This window comes from Amphiprion ocellaris, chromosome 14 (assembly GCF_022539595.1).
Source record: "Amphiprion ocellaris isolate individual 3 ecotype Okinawa chromosome 14, ASM2253959v1, whole genome shotgun sequence".
NCBI classification, from domain to species: Eukaryota; Metazoa; Chordata; class Actinopteri; family Pomacentridae; genus Amphiprion; species Amphiprion ocellaris.
This window is the reverse complement of record NC_072779.1, coordinates 2252991-2273087: the sequence shown is the minus strand read 5'-3', so window position 1 is coordinate 2273087 and position 20097 is coordinate 2252991. Positions and strand designations below refer to the sequence as shown.

Below are 20097 nucleotides of genomic sequence, written 5' to 3'. Positions count from 1 at the left end.
GGAGTTTGTGTGTTTGCTCACACTCAGGAAAAATTACAGGGAACATTTGCTACGACACAAAATAACGAGAGATCCAAAGTGACCAAACACAAAAAAACAACTTTAAATATGTACGACACAATAAACAGTTCAATGAGATGCAAAACGACCAGACAAAACCAGACACATAACCTGAAAGGGACACAAAATGGCCACAAAAAATCCTCAGAAAGATCCAAAATGAGTCACCAAACAAAAACACAGAAGCATCATTTTAATTTTACTGCAGCTTTATTTTCAGTCGTGAACCTAAACAGTAAAACTCAAGATCAATAAGTGTCAAATCACACAAACACGTTTCAGACTCTTTATTGATTCAAAAGAAAACAAAGAAAAGTTGATGGCGTCCTCAGAGTGAAGTCCTCCAGTCTTCAGATGATGCTTACCTTCAAACCTGCACCTGCCCATCAATAAACCAACCCATCAACAATCAATAATCAATCACGGCAACTATGTACAGACTAACAGGCAGCAGCTGTTGGATTCAATCACCGTTACACAGGAGATACAAAAAATACTTTAATTTATAAATTAAATCATGTACAGCTTTGACCAAACCAAACACTTTGATTCACAGAAACAGCAGCCTTGAAATGGCCGCGTACGATCCAAATACAAAAATGTATTCAAGTTGAGCTGCAGCCGGAGTGACGCAGCATCCGGAGCTACGTCTGCTCCTCAGGCTGGTTCGTTAAAACCTCCTCCTCCTCCTTTGTCTTTATGTCAGGAAGTTCAACATCCTCCACTTCCCGTTTCACTGAGACGATGGCCTTCTCCTCGTGTTCTTCTTCGGTCTTTACGAAGGCGCCCAGCGGGTGGTCGGTCAGCAGCTTGTTGGGCGACGGAGTGATGTCGAGATACGAAGACGTCTGAGGAGACAGACGGCAGCCGGTCAAACCCACCAACATCCACAGATAGAGAATATCAAGAAACAGATCCTGCTGCTGTACTCACGTTTTTATAATCTTCAAAGCAGGAGGGGTGGAAGTTCTGGGGAGAGAAAACAAACACTTGTTTACATGTTTATTCCTTAGAGAAGCTGTAAACGTGGGATTCAGAGGCTCATTGTCATCACCTTGTCGTCGACCTTGATGGCGTTTTTCAGGAACCAGTCCTCCTCCTCCTCCACCCAGTACGTCTCAAATGCCTCCTGACAGATCTCACACGACTGGAACACAAAAAAACAACATTAGTGATTGTTTATAATCTTCCACAAACAAAAACACATAAACACTATTTTTATTCCAAAAACAAACAGAAAATAAAAAGACACGACCAACCATTGTTAAAACACTGAAATTCACAATTATTTTGTTTTTATTTACACAGAAACAAAACAAACATTCATTTTTTTTAAGGTTTTATTTAAATGGAATATTGTATATTTTGTTTTAGTTTTTATCAGATAAATATTGTATATATTGTTTTGTATTTATTTAGACAGAATATTCTATGTATTGTTTTGTCTTTAGATGCAATATTCTATATTGTTTTTGTTTTAAATTAGATGATAATTTATATATTTCTTTTAGTTTTTATTCAATAAATATATATATATTGTTTTAGTTTTATTAAAATAATTATATGAATTGTTTAAATTTTTATTCAAATAATTATATATTGTTTTAGTTTTTTGATAAATACGGTATATATTGCTTTGTATCTATTTAGACAGAATGTTGTATTGTTTTTGTTTTTATTTGGATAAATACTGCATATAGTTTTGTCTTTATTGAGATACAATATTGCATAGATTGTTTTAGGTGTAAATTAGATGATAATTTATATATTGTTTTAGTTTTTATTAAAATAAATATGTACATTGTTTTAATTTAGTATTTAGATAAATATTGTATACATGTTTTTTGCTTTAAATCAGATGGAATATTTTATATTGTTATGGTTTATATTTAGATTAATATTGAATATATTAGTTTTTATTCAAATAATTATACACATTGTTTTAATTTAGATAAATATTGTTTTTGTTTATATTTAGATGGAATATTGTATATTTTGAATACTCATGAGACAAACCATTTGTGAATACGTCTGTCCTGTCCAGTGAATATTTCATCCAATAAAGACAAAACAATAGTAAACATCTGTGTTTTTCTACTCGTCTCTCTTGTTGTTGTGAGGCAGTTTCTGTTCAGGCTGTTTTTGTTTTTATTTACTGACTGCAGTTTAATAAACATCCAGAACAATAAGGTTAAAATCTGGACGCTTCACTTTAGCAGCTAAAACTGAGTGTTTCCCTGCTTTAAGTTTCTCTGATAACGATCAAAATAGAATTTAATAAATTGTACTTATTGAATGTTGAGACATCACACATTAACAGGTGATGCTGGTATCGATTAGCTGATTGGTTATCAATAACTCACTTCTCCCACTTGGTCCTTGGTGGCTTTGACGCTCTGGAACTCCTTCTCCTTGGCAGCCGCCTGGTTCTTCTGCACCTCCTCCTCGTTCTCCTTCTCAAAGAACTGACTCTTGGCTCGTTCCTCCAGGTCGGCGATCTCCTCAAACTCGATCCAGTCCTGACAGAAAAACAGACGGAGGATTCATCGATCAGAAGTCTTCTATCTGGGTTTGTCGAGTTAACGGGTGTCAGATGGCGGTTGTCAAGTTCCTTTGTTAACCAGGTTTTTATTCCTCAGACACACTAAAGGATGTTTGACGGGTCATGTGACTCATTCTGTACAACATAGACCAATCGTGTGCCACCTACTTCAGTCTAGATCAAATGCAGCAGCCAGTGGACGGTTAGCAGCGTGCTGCATTATATCCGTCTGTAAATGTCCTTTTTATTTGGATCTGGACAACCTCAGGGTGACTTGAGGCGAGCCCTGCAGTGAGAGGAGGTGTGTGTGTGTGTGTGTGCTTACCATGAGGCTGTAGTACCAGCGACGGTGTGTGACCTTCTTGCTGGCCACTTTACCGGCGTGGTTCTGCCTGAAGTGCCAGTCCAGGTGGTCGGCGTACATGTCGGTCTGAGCGGCGGTGAAGCGCATGCTGCACAGACAGCACTGGTTCCCTGAGTACAGCTTGGTCACCACGCTCTCGTAGCGCCTGGGAGAGACGGAGCACGAAATGTCACGGCAAACAGAACACACCACAACACAAAAGAATCAAACAGCAGGAAGCAGCTAGGAGGAAACAAACTGGACCTCTGACTGATTCTGACAGTAAAGTTCATCCTAAAGCACATTTAACAGCGAAAACACACGAGGTTGAAAAGGTCACTGGTCTGAAACATCTCCAGTGGATCATGATGATGGTTCATGATTCATTTTCTGATCAAGTAACTAATTTAAAGTGAAGCTGATCGGCTGCACTCACTGTTTCATGTCGTCGATGCTGAAGTTGGTGAGGTCGGGGAGGTCTTCCTCTTCCTCCTCCTCCTGCTCCTCTTCCTCCTCCTCCACCACCACCACTGGAGCTGCTGGAGCCACCGTGGAAGATTCTGGAAAAATAAAAGCATTTTAAAAGCCAAATAACATGAGCTGCAAATTATAATCAAGAGTACCGACCACCAGGACATTAACTGCTCTCACTGTGGCTCAGGCTACGCTAACAGCTAGCGGCTAAAGTAGGAGGCAGCATAAGGAGACAGATGAACCTGAAACAGAGTCTAGAAAACGCTAAATAATAATAATGCTTTAGGATCTGAGACCTTAGTGGGTAATAGAAGTGATGAACAGAAAAAGATTAACAAAAACTGCTGGAGACAGACTGTTCTTGATATTGAAGTAAAAAGGAGAACATCAGATATCATCACTTCTGTTTCTACTGTACATATCCAGTTATAGTGATATGAAGAAGTCATAAATAAAACAATAATAAAGGTTTCCTGATGAATTACAGGTTCCTTGATACAGACGTTCAGTAAACCCTTCATTAGATCCATTCTATCGGCCCCAATATTCAGATCACCAGAAGTACTGAAGACAAAGATGATCACAGACCAGATGTTGATGTATTTACGTCAGAACCAGACTTCATGAAGGGGTCAGAAACAGATTTAAGTTGATGCTGATGAGTTTGGTTTGCTGCTCCAATAAATCTACAAATGGACTGAAGATCTTTGATCCATTTTTCCTTACCTTAACTGCGTTCTGATTATTTTGTGTTAATAATTGAGGCAGTGAAGAGGTCAGATAACAGATTCACCAGTGAGGCTCTCAGAGGCGTGTTATGAGTGGACTGACCCGTGATGGAGGTGGGCGTGGCCTCGGGCTGCGAGGGTTTGATGATGCCGGTGGAGATGAGTTTGGACAGCAGGTCGTTGACGTCAACCTGACCAAAGTGGTTCTCTGGAGGGACAACCTGTGGAGCTGCAGCGACAAACAACCCCATCAATTTAGAGAACCAGCAGATAAACAAACCCGACTTCACACGACAGATTCATGTCTAAACCTTTTGGTCACTGAAAGCTGCAGTAAAATCACACTTACTCTGCTGTCCGAAAGGCACTGAGGTCTGAGGCAAGAAAGGCTGGTTCATGTTTCCCAGTAAATTCACCTGAAAATGAAAAAAGGAAGATTTAAAAGCAGCTCCATGGGATGCACAAATAACATACTGAGAAAAACCAGGTAATATTAGCATGTAGCACGATGTTCCTCAGTGAAGACTGATAGATGGGAGTTTTGATAAAAATGTAAATAGTCTGTGTTCCTCTGTGACTTCTTATTTTTATTTTCCACCTGAAACCTGGAGCTGCAAATTTCAAAGTAAACTTTTGCCCATGTTGTATGTGTTTGTGTAAAAATTCTGTTTTCCTTAGTTCTTGCTGTCTTTGATTTAAATCTTAAATGTGAAATCACTGTAGGACATTCAAGTGGATACCACTTGGTGCTTGTGTCAAATGGTCAGAATTTCTACATGTATTTGTGTATTATGATGATTGATGCATTGATGCTGAGTAACAGTAGAAAATGGGTTAAATATTGATCTGAGAAACAGATTGATTTGGAGTGTGTGGGTGTCAGGTGAGTCTGATCATCAGGTCAGTCTGATCATCAGGTGAGTTACTCACCGGCTGCTGCATGCCGACGGCGGGGGCTGCAGGGTTGTAGAAGGGGCCGGGGGCTGGTTGGCTGAACGGCGGCTGCATGTTGAAGGTTCCCGCCTGCTGCATGTTTGGCTGCGCCGGGAACTGCATCGGCCCTGCAGGGAACTGAGGGTTCATGGGCTCTGCGAACCGTTGGGGGGCCATAGGGAAGTTCTGCTGGGGGGCTATGGGGTTCTCATAGATGGGCGGAGCCATCGGCCTCATGGGGGGCTGCAGGTTATGCTGGGGACCAAACCTGGGGGGCCCCTGTTGGCCAGCGGCGTACTCAAAGTGCGGAGGCCCTCCCTGATGGGGCATGTCATACCGAGGCCCCGGCTGGCCGGGTCCCTCGAAGCGAGCGGGGCCATCAAACCTCATTGGGCCGTCGAATCGCATCGGACGCTGCTGCTGGAAGCCCATCGGCCCAGAACCCAGACCGGGGCCCATGTTGTTAAAGCCCCGAGGACCTTCGAAGCGCTGCATCGGGCCCTCTAAGTGCCCCGGCCCAGGACCCTGGCCCTCATACCTCACAGGGGGCTGTTGGCCAATAGGGCCAAACCTACCGGGCCCCTGAGGGGGGCCATCAAACCGTCCCATGCCATCTCCTCCTCTTATTGGACCATGAGACATGTGGGGGCCCTCACACTGCCCGGGGCCGTCCACCCTCTCTGGCATGTTGTGATGAGTCGGCCCCCCGCCATCGAACCTGCCGGGGCCCTGGTGGTGTGGTCCATCAAACTGTGTGTCATCGTAGCGCCCGGGACCCCCACCTTCGTACCACCCAGGGGGGTGAGACCTAGAGGGGCCCGAGTGTCCGGGGCCGTTGTACCGAGAGGGGGGGTGTCCTCCTTCATGAGGGGGGGTGTGTCCCGGGGAGTCGGCGTGCTGCCGGACGCCAGGCAGCGGTACGACGCGGGGCGGCCCCTTGAGGATGGATTTAGGGTGAGGGGGCAGGTGAGGAGTGTCCAGGTTTAGGGGTCCATCGTCTGAGTGCTCGCTGTTGGGACTCTCAAAGCGAGGAATCGGGCTCACGTCTGCCGAGTCTTTCTGGTGGAGCGGCGACAGGCGCTCACGCTCAAACCGGGGGGCCGAAGAGTCCAGACCAGCTGGACTCGGACAGTTCCTGAGGACCACAGTGCCGGACGGAGGGGGGCCCTCCGGCCTCCGAGGGTCGGGGTGTCTGGAGTCGGTGTACCTCCGTGGAGCGTCGTAGCCGCTCTTCTGCTCCTCGCGATCCTCGTAGTGCTGGCGCTCAGTCAGCGGTGAGGTCCACTCCCTTTCACCTGGAGACAAAAAGGTGAACAGATGTTCTGTCAATGTTCCTCAAACTTCACATCAGTTCCATTTACTCTTTATTTCAGGAATCTCATTGAAAATAACACAAGTTTCATCTCATTTAAGAATGACATGAACACAAGAGCTACTTTAACCCTCTAAACCCCAAAGCCCCGCCACAGGTCTGAAAGGCCTTTAAAACACCAAGATGAACCCATCTATCAGGCAGACACCGTTCTGTAAAAGGGTTAAATGAGCACCCATTAGCTGCTGTGAAAATAGAGTGAAAAAAAGTATTGATTGAAGTTGTAAAATGTAAACAGTTAAGATGTAAAGCTTGTTTTTTCTTTCTGTTTGGTAACACCTGTGGACACTTCATAAGGAAAAAACAAACTAAACAAATAAAAAATGCAAAACTGCTTGGAGTTCAGAGGGCTAAAGAGAACTTCTGTCCTAAAGCTTCACTAACTAGTTACTGACTACGACTCCCACGATGCCCTGAGAGGAGCAGTGACTGACTATACTGTTGTGATTAAATCTTGGGTAAACATGTGAGCTGTGATCTCGTCAGGAGCTTCTAACCCTGCTGAAGTATCTCTGATGGACTCTCTGACTCCCTGCAGCTCCAGACCCTGAACTCTGACCTCTCTGTGGATAAAGACAACACACTGTCCTTTACTACAGGCATGGCAACAGCAAATTTTGATTTCAGCTGAAAATGTTTGGTATACAATCTTCATGGGGGGTCCAGGGGGGCGCAGCCCCCCCTTGAGCTGAGAGGTTTTCAGTAAAATAGAGGTGATTTAGAATGAAAAACATGCATAGAATTACAGAAGACTAGATTGTAATGAATAAGTTAATTTAATGAAAAGTTAACTTACTTTTTCTTCAATGTTGTCTCACTGCATTTAGTCCTACAATTTTTACAGTTCTATAGGTCTTTTAACACTATTTACACTGGAATTCTACATTGGTCACAAAGTCACTTCTAATTAGGGTTGCCACCTTTCAGAAATGAAAATAAAGGACGCCCACCACGGCTCCTCGGGGCCACAGTTCAGTAAAGTTGGAAAGATATTCACAGATTCGGACTTCCAGCATCAATAACTCATTAGATATATGTTGTGAAAACATAAACGATGCCTCTTTTCCATCATTATAAGGTACTCAATGTGCTACTTGATAAAACTGGGCTTGTAGCATATTGTGTACCTACAGAGAACAAGATTGAAGTTATTATTTGTGTCTCTCTTTGCTGTTGCAGCGGTTTTGCAGACAGATGTCACAGCCAGCTACACATAGACATCAATGTTATTTCTGCAGCTTGAAAGACAGCTACTTTAGATAAAACTGGGCTTGTAGCACATTGTCTGCCTTGCAACAATGGGAAAGAGGCACCGTTTATGTTTTGACAACCTATATCTAATGACTTATTGATGCTGGAAGTCCCAATCTGTGAATATCTTTCCAACTTTACTGAACTTGGGGCCACTACCACCTAAGGAGTGATATATTTAATTTTGAAAAAAGCATTTAGCCATACTTAAAGCTTTAAGTGCTTTATTAACACAGAACTAAAAATTTTGTATTGTTTTATTATCATAGGTTCTGTCTGAAAAGAGGTGGCATCATTTTAAACAGTGAAATCACACTAATGAAATAAAATGTAATGAGCAACCAGTGAGCAATACTGGATTCTGCAAAAACATAAACAACTGAATGCAGAATACTGGACAAAGAAATTCTCTACAGACATTTTTTCCCATCTAAATCTTATCTTAACACAGTTAATGTATTAGCTTATTTATGTGTGTATGCATGTATTTACTGATTTATTTAGTGCTGTTAGCATATCAGAGTTCTGAGGGAGTTTTTCTTTAGATAGGCAAAGGCCATTTATTGATTACATATTGGCTATTATATAAATGTTTATTAAAAACTAAAAGGCATTAAAAAAAATACTAAACAACTTAGGCATTTATTGAGTTACTAAAATACTGTAGAGTCTAGGACCACATCAGCATGATTCTAAGCATCCTCTGGTAAATTAACCATATACTGATGTCCCTTAACATGTCTACTTCAGGAGACGATTAGATGATGATAAACTGTGACCTGCTGGTTGGATTCTCTCTGTTCTCATGGTTCTTACATGTTGGTCTCCTGATGCTGCTTTACTTTAGCCAGTCCATGAGCAACACAGAACAGTTTGCCTTTTACCCACTGCCAGGGGTTTCTCTCTTCCCACTCACGTCTGTACATTTGCAAACGTTTTTGCTTCTGTGGACGTGGTGGGGTTTCGGGTGTAAACATTTTTAAACACGTGGGTGCAGCGTGATCTGCTGGACCTCGCATCGGGTCCTCGCTACGTGGGTCCTACGAAGTTTAAATTGGCTGCCCTTAATATTTCCTGTGTTTTATTTTGTTCCTTATGCAGTTTTGATGGCTGTGTGACAGACGTGTACGGGGCGTTTATGAAAATACGGAACAATTTGCGTCCCGTATTGATTCAATACAGGACTCGACAATTAATTGTCAAATAAAGGATGATTCCGTATTTTAAGGGACGCGTGGCAACCCTACTTCTAATGTCGCCTCATGATTCCACCGAAAACGATCCCAATAGCTCAAAATTCCAACACGAACATGCCGCCATGAATTGTAACAAAAGAATGCATCAAGCAATTTGATTGGTCCAATCGTTGGCAGCTAACCAATTTCGACCAATCGCAAGGCCTTTTACAATGCAGCAGGAGCTAGACTGGTTCTCTTTGTCTGTTATGCTGCGGGAGAAACGCCGAGCGCTTCTCAAAAACCGGGAGCAAGAGCAACAAAAACATACCTCACCCCCCCTAAAATTATCTTAACGGATTTGGACGATTCACAGAAATGATCAATTTGAAAATTAAAACGGCGGATTTCCGCGGAACGGCAGAAAATTGCCATGCCTGTTACTATGAGCAGGTAACACAACATGATGAACACAGGAGCAGTTTGGACTCACTGGACTCTTTGGGGTCGACTCTCCTCCTGAAACGAAGGCCTGGCAGCGACTTCAGAGTGGGGAACTGTTTGCCGTGGTTGTATTCTTCAATCATGGGGGTGAGCGGAGGTCGTGGCTGCTCGCGCTCTTTGCTCCTCCTCTCACCTGTAAGAGTTTAGAACAGACACGTCAAAACGTCTGATATACACACCTGAGGGCTGCACTGTGAAGCCAGATTAGTGTTAGCAGGTATGCTTTAACCTGCTAGATCACCATGGTAACTGATGCTCTACATCCAACCTGCTCTGGAGGAGGTTCTCTTCAGTTTTGGATTTAAATTGGCTTTAAACAATGTCTCCCTTTAACTAGTTTATGTCCTGATGATTTTCTCTGAGTGATGCTGAGGTTTATTATCTATAAACCTGTTTAACTGTACAGTACTAACACCACTGAACGAAACTGTGCAGTTAAAGCAGGCAAACTGTGTCGTGTTGCTACAGGAATCTACATGCATTTAGCCGGTGATGAAGAGAAAGCATTAATTTCTTTCAATTTCTTGATTATCAGTAACTGGTATCGGCCCTACCTCCCATGTTGGTCAATCCCTACATTTTACCCCTTTGTCTTCTGAAACCTCAAACACACTCTGATGTATGACAGAGAAAGCACAACCATCAGCTCACCTGGTCGGTCCCGTGGCGTCCGGCTGTATTTATGTGACGGTGGGTGTCCAGTGCTTCGCCCACTGCCCGTCTTTTCTCCCTGAGCTCCTTCCTCGCCCTCCTCCGGGCTTTCCTCCGCCTCCCACTCCTCTCCAGCAGGGCGGTGGTTGACCTGCGTCTTCCTCAGCTTGGACTTGTGCTCGTAGTACGACAGCTCGGCAGCGTCCATGGCTTCGTGGGGGCGGGGCTGAGTGGACTGGGGCATGCCCAGCAGTGGCTGCTTCTTGATGGGGAAGTCAGCAGCGTCGTCCCAGCCCTCCGAGCGCTGCTGCTTCTCCTCCTGATACTGGAACAAGTGTTTGATCTGGTGGGCCATGTTCAGGAACTCCTCCTGGGAGATCTCGCCACTCTCCAAACTCTTGCTGGCCTGCAGAGGGACACACAAAGACAACTGCTTTTAGACAAATATGAAAGGAGCGTAAACAGTTTAGTGCTGACATACAGTTTGAGGTCAGGACTCCAGACTGTAATTAAAATTTCATGTGGTTGCATTTATGTGAGTGTTTGATGATCACCCTGCTGATCTGGAGACACTCCAGCTGTGATCGGCAGTTAATGGGTTAGATGATGTGGTTTGAAGTAGTATTTTTTGCTTTTTCATTGCTTCAGTCGTCTTCTGTCATCTGTGCAGCTGTCTTCCAAGAACGAAATAATCTATAATATATATATATATATATATATATATATATATATATATATATATATAGTATTTATTTATTTTTTTTAAATGTAGATAGAGAGGTCTGTCTGAGACACATCAGATTGTCAGAGTGCAGGTGCAGTCAAAGAGATCTCGATTGAGTCAGTTTAACAGAAAAAGCAGCTCACTACACTTAGTCACGATGGCGAATGCAGTGCTTGGGCTAAAAAGTGAATGTAATATTAAGAACAATCAATGTTGAACAACAGCTTTGGCTTCCTACAATTAATTGAAAATTATCAACTGGTACTGTGAAAAAAAAAATCACTTCAAGTTGGCAAAATCTGACTAGAATCCGTTTTCATTCTCTTTTAACTAGTTTTCGGTCTCACAACTGAGAGTGACGTGCATCTGCCTGGCTAGCTTTTACCTTACCCTGCATGTGAGGTGTTTAAAGAACATCTGTAAATAGTATTGCTTACTATAAGCAGATGTTCAGCAGGTGCAGAGTTTAGCCTGCTACCAGTTTACAGATGTAGTATCAGATCAAGAGCGAAGACAAAATTGGATTAATAGTTGTGGCAATGTTGTACCAGAATAAGAATAAAAGCTGCTGTTCTGCAGGTTTTACATGTTTTGTCATCTTTCTAAATCTGTGTAACTTTTAAACAATGTTTATAACTTACCCTCCTGAGCAGGTCTTTCTTGGACGCTGAGTTCAGTACTTCGGGTATCTGCAGGTTGGCGTCCACGCTGAGGCGATGCTTTGGGGTTCTGGGGGTTGTCGGCCGAGTTGGAGTGTTGTATGGTTTGTGTCTCTGAGGTCCGGACTTCGCATGAGTGTCTTCAGAAAGCTTCAGACTGGAGCGGAAACAAAGATTCACACTTTTTTACTGCTGCATCCACAAACACTGAGACAACCTGCTGTGATGGTAAACTGGTAAATTGGCTCTTCGGGCTCTCAGATTTGACAAGATGTCAACGTAAACATTACAAACTACTGCGCTTTTGATCTTAAACCAGCAACTGAGTGTGACATTAATCTGGGATGAACTAGGACAGCAATCCTAGACCTCACATCAACAGATGTCAACAAGAGATTTGGAGACATCCCTAAACAAAACTAATGATTATTTTTATGTGACAAACTCGACCAAAGACAAACAGAGAATCAGGGTGTTAAACTGCCATTGAAATGTAGCTGAGAATAAAGAGGAGTTTGTCTATCAGTAGTTTTGAGGCCTGATGACACAAAGACATCCTGAGATTTGACACTGAGGTCTAGTTTTAGATGCTTGTACAGAAATATTGGTTCAAGTGTTGGACTCACCGTTTGTTTTCCTCCCAGCCGCTCCTCCAGCGGTGAGTAGCCTCCTTCGCCTCCTTGCCTCCTCCATCGTGGCTTCGTGGGGAATGGGAGTCTCTGGACTCAGAGTGCCGGTCCTCTCCCGGCCTCTTGGACCTCCTGCTGTCTGATTGGTTCTTTTTGGGAGCGAGTCGGTCTTCCCGGCCGGGTTTTCCGTGCTGCAGTTCATCTGCACGGACCCTCCTAGGTTTGCCGGCTTTGTGTGAAGGCGACGGGGACAAGGAGCTGCTCCTGGTTCTGCTTTTGGGCGACCGCCTGTCCTTCCTCTTCGGGGACGAGGTCGGGGAGCGTGACCTGGACCGTGAGCGGGTGCGTTTCCTGGCGTGCGTTCGGGCGTTGCCTCCGGCCCTGTCGGCTACATCGTCATGGTTGTGTTTGGTCACTGAGCCGTTCACCAGCTTCCCCTTGCTGAACCTCTGTGGATCTGCTCCCCGAGCTGCCTCGTCTCGTTCTTTCTTGTCGTTGCATCTCTTTTTCTCCTTCAGCTCGTCATCTTTGGCGTCTCCGCTCTTGTCCTGCGTCCGTTTCCTCAGTCGAGGATCTTTCTTTGTGCCATCAGTCGACTTCTGAATCTCAGCCTCTGCTTGTTTGCTTTTGCTCTGCACACTTTTAGCCATTGGAGATGGAGATTTGGACTTGGGCTTCTCTTCCAACACGTCCTTCCTTGGGGTGCGGGCCTTCTCCGGCCGGGTGGACCTCTCCGGCGGTCTTTTCTCAGGTGTTGGAGCGTGAGAGCTGCCTGTTGTGGAGAGGCTCTCTTTTTTAGCAGAAGGCTGTTCTTTGGGTTGGGAGGCAGCTGGAGGGCCAGAGCGGTTCAGACGGGGGTCTCTGGTGGATGGTTTGGTGTCGGGCTGAGTCTGAGGAGGGATCCAGGGTCGTACCGTGGGAACAGTTTGGGTGACGGGTTTCAACGCCGTGCTGGATGCTGTCGGAGTCGTGTCTGCAGTCGTGGTCGGTAACACAAAACCACCAGCCTGCGCAAACATTAAACACAAACTATTAATAAAGGGAGTCACGTTGAAGAGATTTATATGTTTGACTCTGTGTGACTTTATTTAAAAAGAAACTGAACTTGAGACATTTGAAGACATGCAGTGACTCTGAACAAGAAAATATCTCTCCATTTACAGCAGAAAGTCAGATCTGCTTCCTTGGTAGCAGCATAAAACATGTGCACTGATAACAATTAGCATCAAGGAATGAAAATCAGAACTTGTTGTTCGTCCTACCAGCTGTGCTTTTGTCTGCTCCAGCTCCAGCTCAATCTTCTTCTGCTGAAGTTCCAGCAGCTGCTTCTGCTTGGCCAGCAGCTGCTGCCGGATGAGCTGCTCCCGGGTCAGGCTCGACTGGCTGACAGCGACGGGCGGCTGGGGGGTCGGCTGGGGGGCGGGCGCTGCCGGTGGGGGCTTGGCAGGGGCCGGTTGTGGCGAGGACGCCTCCTCAGACTGGAGAAGGAGACAAGAGAAAGTTAGACGAAGTGAACCTACATCCTTCAGTTTTCTCCTTCGAGAGCTTCTGCCGACTTCGTCCATTTTCAGATATTTTTACTTTTAGCAGCAGAGCATTTATCCCACAGCTGGAATTTAGAGTTAATTGTAGATTCAGACTTCATGTAATTATGGTTATTAAAAAAAAAAAAAAAAACAGCCTTAGTGACGCCTATTTATCAGAATGCTAGTTGGACTAATAGTTGTGGTAATGATGTGCCAAAATAAGGGTGCTAATAGTGGCTTAAGGCTAATAATGACAAACTGCTTGTCTATGAAACGTAATAAACTGTAAGAAAAATAAATGTCACACTTTCTGAACTCAAGATGACGTCTTTAAATAGTGTTGCTGGAACCAGAAAGCGGTTAGTAAATCAATGAGCTGTATATCCAATTAATAACTGATTAATAGTTACAGGGTCCTAAGTGTGCTGCACTTGGTTGCTTGGTTCCTCCTTCATTGATGCGTCAAAGCTTTGGATGAGGAGCATTACAGCTGTTAAAAGCATATTTCAGCATTTTAATTAGTCATCTTTTTAACTGCAGCCATTTCTGTTCGTTTAAAAAATGTTTATCTACCTTCTACATGTTATGTTACAAGTCGAAAAGCTTAATTTCAATAACAGAATTTTTTTTTGCACTAATCGTATTTTAATCCTCTAAATCCCAAAACCCACCCTGCAGGTTTGAAAGGCATATTTAACAAACACAAAAAACTAAACAAGTCACTGAAATCACAAGATTTATCAGTGCAAGACAATATAAAAACTGATTTTAACTTTTCAGCAGTCCTTCAACTATTCAATGAGAAAACACAATTAAATTTTAGCTTAAAATTGTCACATTTCTCCCAGTACTGGTAGCTCCTGTGGGCAAATTATGTAAATGTTGACTCCTGGTTTTTCAATTTTAGTAGAATCAAAGAAAGACAGCTGTATTTGTAAATTCTTTAATCTACTGCATTATTAGTAACTGTATCATACTGCACAGAACACATTTGAGTTCTCTTTACTTCTAGTCAAAGTTGTGCAGTTTCAATTGAGGTGCAGGACTTCATATTGTAGCAAAAAACAACATAAACCCCCACCTAGAAACTGCCTGAGGTTTGACATTTGCACATTTCTCATCATGAGCTGGACATGAATTGCAGTTTACCTGAATATATCAACATTAATAAAAGCATACAAAATAGAAGTGTAGAATTGGCGTAACCTACCTCACATACGTTCGACTGCATATAACCAATAAACCTATTAAGCTTGGACCGTCAGGTGTGGTGTCGGCAGCACATACACACCTGTTTCAAAAACTTGGGGTTGACGTGGATGCTGGCGTTGACGGTGGGCGGCAGCGGCTTGATGGGCCACGCCGGGTCCAGAGAGTTGACCCGCACGTCCAACGCATACAGTTTCTTCAGAGGAAACACGTCGTCCCACGTCGACCGTAGCTTGAACAGACTCTTTCTAGTGTTTTCGTCCACCTACAAACAGAGGACAGGACTTGGTCCACAGCTACCAACAAGAACCCACTTCAACAACATCACAGCAAAGGCTAATGCACATGTTAGTACTGTCTGCTTTAACTTTACCATACTTTCTGGAGTTAAAAAATAAGATGTAAAAATCCAAAAGCATGACATTAACCCTCCATCCCACACTTTTATTAACAGGACTACATTATGGCGTTAAGTACACAGGAGCAGAGCGCAGGTGACTACACATAAAAAGCAAGCAACACAACAAACAGGAGGGAAGTGAAGTGGGCTGCTAAGATTCTTAGTGTTTAATTTGAAACAATGCTTAACGGCAGCAGAGAGAACTGTACCTTTTCAAAGACACATATAAATGAAGTGATTAGGTTTTTAGCAAACACTGCAAGGTACTCTCCTCCAACATTCTTCACTATGGAATCCACTAAGTACAAAACTGGAAGCTTCTCGGTAGCTGGGGCCTGGAGCAATAGAGAACTCAACAAGTTTAGAAAACAACAGGGGTTAAAGCAACATTTCAGAACAAATCACAACTAGACAGGATTTAACAGGGGAGGAAAACCCTCCCCATCAAAACACCAGCTGTGTGAAAAACTCTAATGAAAAAAGTAGAGAAAACAAGTCTGGGAAAAAAGTGCCGTCCATAGTCTGTATGTCGCTCTCTTCATTCTGGAGTCAAAATAAAGACTTCTTGAAGGTCTGAACCCCAGCAACTCCAAAACAAGAAAATCTTCAACGATATCAGTCTGTTCAGTGTCTGCAAAGATCCTTCCTCAAAGTGAGGGCAGAAAAATACATCCAAGATGCACTGAGGGTAAAAAAAAAAAAAAAAAAAAAAAAGGAGCTCAGTCCAGTCCGTCTTTTTTACCTCCAAAGAGGGTTTTCCCTTAAACCACTCTTTGTACTTTACCCAGAAGAGACATCAGTGAGTTTAACTCCACCCAGTGAGCTGAACTTTAAAGTTTTACCCCTTCAATGCTTTTTCTTCGAGTTGTTAAAAAACTGCAAACTCTTTGGGAGAAATGATTTGTAGGCATTTGGTTTAAGAAGCTGCTTTTAAACGCTGAAGTCTGTTACTAAACTGTGTAGCATGAGCTGAGTAAACAACCAGTCCGAACAAGCCGAGTCAGACTCAGTGCGTCACGAAATGTAAACCAGAGTCATACCAATAAATTACACTGGGAAATAAAAAATGACAAAAAGCACATTTCACAATTTTTATTATAAACATTTTAACCATTCAATAACATTTCAGTAATTCAAGATTTACTACTGAATTAAAGCAGAGAAACTTTGCTTTCTGATACGATCAGGCTTTGTCGTCATGCGTGAAAATGCAAATACTGACCACAGAGGTAACTGAGGCAACGTGCTGACTCAAAAGCATTTCTAAAGAGGTGGAGGGGCTTTAAAGAGGGCCCGTCTCCTGCTTTTAACAATGACTACGCAACAATATTTATTAACAATAGGTTCGACTGACAGCCATTTAAAAACACTGATGTGGTCCCGCCTCAATCAGCAGATCTGAGTAAACATGCTGCAAGAATACAGAGACGAAAGGCCAAAATACTTCCAGTGGCTACGGAAAGTCAAAATCCACCCTAACAATATCATAGGCTCTCAACTTTAAGGTTTCATTTGGTCAGGTAAATCTGTGGAATAAATAGTTATTTCTCAACGTGAAAGGACTTAGAGTCGGCGTCTCTTACTTTAAAGGTGTTACAGACTAGACATAACGAACTGAAGCAGTAATTTTAAATAATCAACAGTTTTCCTTCCTGTGTTGATCAGATTATCATGTACTTTGACTGTTGGGTCACATTTCTGTTTATAACTAACATGAGTCAACAGTTATTTCCTGTTAAACTACCTTCAATGTGTCATTTACATGTTACTAAAGGCTCTTTAAACTACATAAAGGCAGAAAGGCAGAGCTGCAATAGTCATTTCATTAAAACACTGACGGACCGATTAATAGATTTTAGAAAATTATATATTTTTTCAGGGTGAAAAGCTAAATTCTGAACTGAAAACAGCCTTCCTGAATTCAAACTGGCACCTGTATATAAGGCAAATATTTAAAAAAAAGTAAACTCTTAAAACATTATGGCATTTTGGAGCCTAGTTTTCCACAAAAATAATTTATCATTGTGTGCTATACAAATGAAGTTTGTTTTAAATAAATAGTTCACCATTAATAAACTCATATTTAAAACACTATATTCTCATCACATTACTGGTCCAACGTTGAGGTAGTTTGAAGAAGTTTAATTTCATATCCAACGCAAACTGGGGCAATCTTTGTGACATAACATAAATCAATGGTATTTTGTGGTTTGTAGTATTTGTGTTGTTTTAATTTGTGATAAAGCCTTTTCTTGTTGACTTCTAATTAAGAGTTTTGTCATTTCTGTAGTATAAGAAGGAGTTAACAGAATTAAACAGATATAGTTAACTATTTTAATCAAAACACCAAGTTTTAATCACATTACTGGACTCTAAAGTAGTTTCTTATTATAAACTTCAAATGAAACACAAAAAAATCATTAAAAAACTCGCAAATTATATGATTTTAAAGGTGGAATTTAACTTCAGCTGAATCGGAGACCACACCAAGTTAAAGCTAAACTGTGGTGGAGTTTCAACAAAATGTTAAAAGCTGAGAAACCATGTCCTGTTGTGAAATATAGTCATGTATAAATGAGTTTAACACACAATAAAATGGAGTTGCAGGGCCACTGGAGAGGGTTGCTAATCAGAACAATGAAATGTAACGTATTTTGGAGCGTAGTTTTCCACAAAAACACTTGTGCTATACAAATAAAGTATGCCTGCTTTTAGTTAGAATAAAAAATAAATAGCCCACCTTTAATTAACTCATATTTAAAACACTACATTCACGTCACATTACTATTCCAAACTTGAGGTGGTTTCAGGAAGTTTAGCTTCACATCCAACACAAACGTAGGCAATCTTTATGACAATAAAATAAATCTGTGGTATTTTGGGGTTTGTAGTGTTTATGTTTAATTTAATCACGTGTTTTATCATTTCTGTAGTATATGAGTTAGCTTGCATTTAGTTGAATTAAAAAGATTTAGTTAACTATTTTAATTAAAATGCCAAGTTTTCGTCACATTATCGGACTCTAAAGTAGTTTCCTAATATGAACTTCATATTAAACACAAAGAAAATCATTAAATGTGATTTTAAGGTGGATTTTAACTGCAGCTGAATCGGAGACCACACCAAGTTAAAGCTAAACTGCGGTGGAATTTCGACAAAAACTTAAAAGCTGAAAAATCATGTCTTGTTGTTAAATATATTAATGTATAAACGAGTTTAATACACAGTAAAATGGGACTGCCACCGGAGAGCGTTGCTAACCAGAACAACAACGACATGTAACGGATTTCGGAGCCGCCATGTTCGGCTAGCAGCTAACAGCTAACGGGCCTACTGACATACATGAAGCATCTGTGTTTGAAAGTATTCTATATTTATAAAAACCTTGCTGATTTGTGCTTCAATTATTGCGACGATATCCTTGGCGAAGTTGACGTTCTCCTCGGCCAGGATGGTGAGCATGTTGATGTGCGGCTTGCTGTTGAACGTCAGGTCTTCCAGGGAGGACTGGTAGTCCCGGCGGGCGTCTTCCCTCGCCGCGCTGTCGTCCATCTTTGAGCTGAGAGACCCGGGTAAACCTACGCGAGCCTTATCGATACCATAACCACTGATCAGCAGGCAGTCCATGAACTCATGTAGCTAACTGTTCTGCCCGGACTCGCTGAGAAATAACGCCGATTTTTGGTAGTTTATTTCGGCCGACGCCTGCCGCCGCTTCTCCAGCCGTTTTCGACGACAACAAAATGGCGACTTCAACTGAAGGCCTCATACGTCACATGAAAGCTTTTATTTACGCCGCGTCGTCACGTCAACCCCATTGGCTGACTTTAGGCCCACGCAACCGGGCTTTTGATTGTGATTGGTTACACATGGGGTAATAGTCACACAAATGAGCCAATCAGAGTGGAGAAGGGTGTGCTTATGATTACATAACGAAGACGGCCCAGAAATGATTATCCAACACAACAACATGAGGCAGAAGCGTGGCGGCCCACTCCTGACAATAATATTATTATTAATAACGCAACGTTAGCATATAGGACTACTGTGATTGTAAAATGTCATGCACCTTATGTAGTTTAACACAACTGTTGTCTTACAAACTGTCAAACTCACGTTAAATCACTTGCAATCACTTTAAATCAAATGTGTAAATACTGTATATTGACCTTTAATACATTTAATATTTCTATAGATCTTAAAATTTGAAGATTTTTATAGTATTGTGCAGCAAGTTTTTCAGAGTATATACTAACCTTTAATGGTAATGTTACTAACCTGCCCGTCTTGTCTTTTTGTTCTATCTATCTATCTATCTATCTATCTATCTATCTATCTATCTATCTATCTATCTATCTATCTATCTATCTATCTATCTATCTATCTATCTATCTATCTATCTATCTATCTATCTATCTATCTATCTGTTCTAACAGGGAATGTGTGATCAGTGCTCACACATGAACTCAATGACCTGGGGTCCGTTTCATGAAGCAGATTTAGTGAAAACTCTGAGTTTGTTAACCCTGAAATGAGGGAAACTCAGAGTTTTCCGTTTCACAAAGGGAGGTAACTCAAACCAGAGACAGAGGGGTAACTCTAGTCTGTTTCACAAAGAGAGGTAACTGAAGCTCTCGGTCAGTTACCGTAGTAACAGACTCAATGAATCTAACCTGGTCGGAACCAGGTTTATCTCAGTAAACCTCGAGTTTCTCACTGTCTCCGCGAACTTTCAGAGTTCGGTAAAGTTGCAAGATATTCACAGATTCGGACTTCCGGCATCAATAACTCATGAGATATACGTTGTAAAAACATAAACAATGCCTCTTTCCCATCGTTGTAAGCTAGACAATGTGCTACAAGGCCAGTTTAATCAAAAGTCGCTGTCTTTCAAGCTGCAGAAATAACACTGATGTC

The 20097-nt window shown here is 42.2% G+C and overlaps 1 protein-coding gene across 1 annotated transcript; it reads right to left on the bottom strand.

Annotated features, from left to right (window-relative positions):
• Positions 1-332: 332 nt before the first annotated feature.
• pcf11 (PCF11 cleavage and polyadenylation factor subunit) lies at positions 333-18931 on the bottom strand. Its single transcript, XM_023293497.3, has 17 exons — positions 18565-18931; positions 15390-15515; positions 14863-15045; positions 13308-13523; positions 12043-13052; positions 11399-11573; positions 10034-10439; positions 9372-9515; positions 5078-6375; positions 4497-4563; positions 4251-4376; positions 3382-3505; positions 2928-3111; positions 2424-2579; positions 1115-1207; positions 994-1029; positions 333-908 (listed from the first exon to the last, which is right to left on the bottom strand). Exons 1-17 carry the CDS (start codon positions 18805-18807, stop codon positions 705-707), a joined length of 4791 nt encoding a protein of 1596 aa, XP_023149265.2. The 5' UTR covers positions 18808-18931; the 3' UTR covers positions 333-704.
• Between the last annotated feature and the right edge of the window lie 1166 nt (positions 18932-20097).